Genomic DNA, 6,105 nt, shown 5'->3' with positions numbered 1-6,105 from the left:
GTTTGCCAGATGCAAAGGAGACACATAGGACGCACTGAGTGATGTCAGCGCACAAGAAAGTTTGGTGAATAGTGATGAAGACGAGATGGCATTGAGCTTGTTGAGCGGAACGTTCTCTCTTAGAAATCTTCCCAATGGCAGCTTGAATAAAAGCGTGATTGTGTGCAAATTGTGCAACAAAGAGTTGTCTTATCACCACAGCATTTCAAGCCGACGGTATCACCTCAACACAAAACGTGTTGCTGCGACACCAGAGCTAACGTTAATTACGACAGTCCTGGTACCGGCAAATGGTGTAGCCACCAATAATAGTAATAATAATCACTTTTCAAGACACTGAAAGTGCTTGAGTTTACAAAAAGTCTTAAAATGTTGAATATAATCGTTATAATTGCACTTTGAGTTTGCAGTAATTTGTGAATGTAGTAGACAGATGAAAAATGCAGATAAATATAAATGACACATAAACATGTTTGTTGTTTAAGTTTATGTATATGTTTATTCACCAATTCAATTAATTATTTACAATTAATTCCTGTAATTTTTTTTTTTTTTTAATCAGGTACCTGTGAGATGATTGAGCCTGGTCTCACACCCAACTCATCACATACTGCTGCTTTGTCATTATCTCTGAGTGTCACATTTGAAGACTCTGAGTGCCCTTTGGTGTCATTGTTCAATCTGAAAATGAAGCCAGACCATTCTCTAGCACTGACACAGCACTGTGTAAAATGGTCCGGCTACACCTCATCACCATTCTGCTATAGGAGGAATAAAAAGTTCTGATATGTTTGTATTTCTTTAAAACTCTGTCTTGGACAGAGCTAGGAGCAAAATGAAGCAATGACATCCACTCAAAATGGTAAGGGTGAACTGTTTTAGCAGTTGCAGGGAGCAAGCACTCATTAAAATTGATAATTTGCAGAAAAAAAAATAATAAATCAGGGCTGCTTTATTGCATGATCCAACCTTCTCCAAAACTTTTCAGTGTGTCGGTTGCACATGAGACACAAACCTCAGTCTCCAGGTAGAAGTCTGTAAACCAGAAATACTTATAAACATCTATCAGCATTGAATATTGACAAAGGTGCTCCCAATGCCAAAGAACACCCCATGTGTATCTGTTAGATGACATCACAACAGCAGTACTTGACACCCTGGGAATGAGAACGGATTGAACGATTGTGATCCTGGAAGACCAGTGTAAAGATCCATGGCTTATCAGACAGCAACACCCTGCAAAGCGGTTAATAATCCAAAGAGGAAGGCTTTACAACTCTAGGAAATGATCTCGGCAACAATCATTTTATCCCTTTGATTCCAACATGATAGGAGAGCGTGCATATCCTGGTAGTCTTAGCTTTACATTGCTATGATACCTCTCCTTGTATACTTGTGGACTTATTTGTATTCATAACTACTTTTGAAATGGAGTTTTATACCATTTCCAATTCGTTTTTCACAGTTTGCTGCCACACACGTTTCTGATATATCCCGTATTATTCAACAACATGAAGACAATACTGTGGTGTCATCAATAACCAGCACCTCAGGTCATGACTAAGGATGAAACTGTTGTAGCGTGGAGCATTTAATACACACACACAAAAGGAAAATAAGTCACTCCCTGTCAAAGCTCCCATCAGGGGATGTTATTTGGTAGCTATTTTCTGTCTCTGCTGTCAATCACGTAGCACATTAATTCATTTGTGGGACGTGAAATATCCTGAGTGAAAAGCAACCACATGCAAAATGAATGAATGACTTAATTAACAAGCAGGCGAATTGCAATCAATAAATGAGTAAGCAGGCAAGCTTGTAGACAGGGAAATAAATGCAAACAAACCTGTTTTTCTATTACTTATTCGTTGGTTTTTATTACTGTCTTATTTTTCCTATTTCCTTGAATCTAAATGAAGTCATTTGAAGCAACCCCCGGGCCCAGAATCGGCCCAGTCGGCTCTACCAGCCCAATGCTGGGATTCATTGGAGCAGAGCAAATTTGTTTGTCTCTGTGTTTGTTTGTACTGGTGTTTGTTTCTCTCATTGTTTGTGTATGTTATGCATTTCTGTTGATGGCCTTCTCAAGTGTTTCTCCGACTCTGGCAATTTTCTGCCTGGTCGCCCCTAATGTGCCTGTCTGTTTATCTGCTGTCACAACAAAGCTGATTTATATATATTTACAAATCCAGGAAGTGACAGGAGAGAATTACACTTACTTTAAGAGGGCTAAAAATTACACATTAGCAGATAACTGTTTACACACGTGGATGAAAAGGTGTGTTTTTGTGATTTACCTACACCGCAGATTCACATATGCTATGAATTTGATCAGGTAGAAGTGAAGTCTGCCTCAAGAAATATGACAAATGCCTTTGGGAAGATAACCAGTGTAGTGTGAATTCAATCACTTTGGCAACTGACTGCTAATGACACAGGGGGAAACTTTTTCAGGCAGCGGTGATGGGCAATATTGCTTTCAGCAGGGGCTCCGAACTGGCAAATTGGAACAAAATCAAGGCTAGAAGAGATAAATGTGCGACGACAAAACTGCTGCTGTTGGCCCAAGTTGAGCATATGCACCGCTTCAAAATGCTACCTATTCAATGACGGAGAGAGAACATAAGGATACATCAAAGCACATGCATCCATCACAAAAGCCCAAAGCTGTCTCTTCACTGTCTGCCGCGGTAATAACAGCAATCCGTGTAAGGATGGCGCGAGTTTGTGTTTGTGTGTCTATCACAATTCAACAAACCTCTCCTGACATTCAAAGTGTCTTTGTATCCATGGAAACGGCTGCACCACAAAGACAGAGTACATCAGAAGGAGGAGGGGGGGACAAAAAAAAAAAAAAACACAAAAAACCCAGATGACTTGGTGTGGCTCTCCAAACAAGATGAGGTTGGATGTCAGCCTGGTGTGTTTACAGGAGGGCGTAACATGTGATGACGGGGTGTGTGGAGTCAAGTGTTATCCCCCTTTCTCCCTCTCCACCCTCACCCACACACACACACACACACACACACACACAAAAGGCTGAAAATTGTAGCCTCATTCGTACAATAATAATTCAAATACATACACCGCATCGGTACATTTTACTGACATCTTTCAAGGTAAAAAGAGTGGACATGCACACATGAAATAACATAGACAATAACGCATCCATGCAGATACAGTATAAACACACACACACAGACACAAACACATATAAACACGTCTATGCACACACCCAAACATACACATGCTTCATGCCCACCCTCACTGCATACACCAAGTTCCCTCTCTGATTATATCCTTTCAACAGCTGTTTTTCTGGAACACAAAGAATGAATAAATGAGAGAAAGCTGAGAGGGGAGAATGAACGGCTGTGTGTTTGCATCCTTGGAACACAATAACTTATTCTACAGAAAGAAAGCAGCAAAGACGGACGACGAAAGCAAAGGTGACAAAGAAGGAATGAGCGGAGATAATATCTGTGTGCAAACACGAAACTTTAAACTGAAACAGAGACAAAGTTAAAAGGCAAGGTGGTTGGGTTGTTAAGTGCAACTTTCCGAAGACACTTGAGCATTTTTTTTTGTGTGTTTGTCAGCGTGAAATTCTGCGTTTGTGTGAGAGAGAGTGAGAACTAGAGAGTTCAACAAAGACAGAGGGACTGTGAAAGCGAGTCAGCTCATGGATGGATGAGGGTTTTCATGCAAATATAACATTTGGGACGGCAGTGCGCGCCTCCATTTGCATACTCATTCACCCTGACTTGTTTATAAGTGAATAAATCCAGCGCTGCTTAGAGTAAAACAGCTGCTTCTGGGCCACTCACAGCAGCACTCATTCATATACTCACATACACACTCTCAGATGGTGTACAGGTCCCAGCTGCACCTTTGGCATTATCAAGCTACTATACATACTCATGTGTGTGCGTTCATACTCATAAATGTATTCATGTGTTGCTTTGTATGTGCTTCTGAAGCTTTCTTTGTGACATGCTTGACTACATGTGGTCATCAATGTCTGCGTGCTTTTGTATGTATTGTTTGTGATTGTGTGTGTGCGTGTGTGCGTGTGTGTGCGTGTGTGTGTGTGTGTGTGTGTGTGTGTGTGTGTGTGCGTGTCAAACCCTTACCTCTGAGGTGTTGACTCGTCCCTCCTGGAACGAGCAGTCACTGGCATCCTGCGTGCACATGTGGCGATATTTGCACCAGTGACAGGGGAATTTTCCGTTAACACAGGACAGGCATCTGGAGGCAGTGATGAAAAGAGGCAAAGAGAATAAGAGGATACATTTTAAAGCTAAAATAGAAACATCAAGAGTTACTTTTCACCCGTAGATGCATAAGTGAGATTGTGTTCTTGCAATATCTTTGTAATGAAAAGCTCTTGTCATTTCATATTCCAGGAATTCCTTAAAAACATGTTTTTGATAGCATTCCATTTCAATTTTTAAGTTACCTTTTATACTTTTAAAGAAATTGTAATAGTCGTATTACTACCCCAAGCTCTTTATCACTGATAATATCATACAAGAGGTGATGAAGTGCACAAACTTTGAGGGACGGAAAGTAGCAACAGCTGGAGGAAAGGAGTGGAATAATGTCAACAAAATGGATGTTAATAATTTTCTACTGCTGTTCTGTGTAATATTCTTCTTTTTCAGTTATCAAAATGTTCTGAATCTGTTATAAAATGAAAAATAAACACATTTCAAACATGAAATCAATCTTGTGTGGACAAAAATGCAATATAAACCATAATACAAATGATTATTCTTAACCAAAATGACAAAAACAAAAGACATAAAAACACATTGATTATTATACAGGTCACTTTTGACCCACTTATGGAAGAGTGTAGGATCCAATAACTCCTGCTTCTAAGGGTTAAGTCCAAGAATCTTCACTAGGGTCCTGCTGCTTCAACTTCCTTCAAGATCAGTTTGATCAAGTCTGACTTGCTAATTCCATTTTTACCCACAGTGGTTATCAGCACTTCGTCACTGTATTTTATCCTTTGATTTATAGTTCATAGTTGGCCAGACATAATGCTAACTCCACAATCGAGCTGCAACAATTCACCAATTAGTACTCAACTATTACATGAAAGGCCAAATATTTATGGAATTATCAACATTTTAAGAAGCAAAAAAAAGAAATTCTTTGATACTAGCTTTGTAAATTTGTTGCAAACTAAATGACATATTTGAGAACGCCGAACTGTGGGAAAGTTTTTTCACCATTTTCTGACATTTTGTAAACCGATTGACTAAAATTTAAAAAATCAATACATTAATCAACAATGGAAATAACTATTAGTTGTAGTCCAACATTTATGATGGTCCGCTGCAATGGAAAGAGAGATTGATGACAGACAGAACGACAGAGATGACCATGGTTTTACTGTTTCCTGAAAAGTGTACAAATAAATATAATCACTACTGTATGAGTCTTATTGAAAAAATAGACTGTAGGGCACAAAAGAGATCTGTAAGCTCTACTTCTAGCAATAGTTATGTCATTTTAATGGGGGTTGCAGGACTTTATTTTGCTGTGAAAAATGAACCCACCATGAATAAAAATGCAACAGCAGCAAAACACACAGAGAAACTGCTTGGAGTTGAGAAGGTAAATAGAAGAAATACTCTTCTCTTTTTCTGTCTTAGCACAAATACAGGTGCAATTTTGTTCTTATTAATCCAAGAAGTCAGTGTATATCTTATAAAAATGACTAAATCCACTCCCCTGATGCCACATATAGCTGCACCACACAACATGTATTGGACACAGATTATCCTTCATTGTTGCACATATACACAACATGCTCAGGAAGAACAGTTGCCAAGTGAAATACAGGAAGAGTGGAAACAGATCAACAGAACACCTTCAAAATGGGGACACGTATCAGACACTGACAGACCGACTGACAGCATGCATCAAAACAGTCGCACAACATCAAAAATGTTCATGCTCAAATCACCAGCAATCACGTTGGAATGACAAGTGTAACCGCGGCCTCGTGCATTAAGACTTTATTCCAGCTGTCAGCGAGGCCAAGGCGGATGTTGAAAACAGCAGAGAGAGAGCAGCAAAGAATCCTTGGCG

General features: G+C 39.5%; 1 protein-coding gene across 4 annotated transcripts in view; it reads right to left on the bottom strand.

The window, feature by feature from the left end:
- The window catches only part of LOC111579122 (plexin-A1), a 323,692-nt gene that overhangs the window by 132,591 nt on the left and 184,996 nt on the right, over positions 1-6,105 (bottom strand). For all 4 annotated transcript variants that reach the window (XM_035955446.2, XM_035955448.2, XM_035955447.2 and 1 more), the window contains exon 9: positions 4,134-4,248. In XM_035955446.2, the coding sequence (XP_035811339.2) occupies positions 4,134-4,248 (115 nt within the window). The remainder of the gene's footprint in view (positions 1-4,133; positions 4,249-6,105) is intronic.

The sequence above is a fragment of the Amphiprion ocellaris genome, chromosome 8, assembly GCF_022539595.1.
Source record: "Amphiprion ocellaris isolate individual 3 ecotype Okinawa chromosome 8, ASM2253959v1, whole genome shotgun sequence".
Classification (NCBI taxonomy): domain Eukaryota; kingdom Metazoa; phylum Chordata; class Actinopteri; family Pomacentridae; genus Amphiprion; species Amphiprion ocellaris.
Note: the sequence above shows the minus strand (reverse complement) of the source record. Positions and strands in the feature narration are given on the sequence as shown.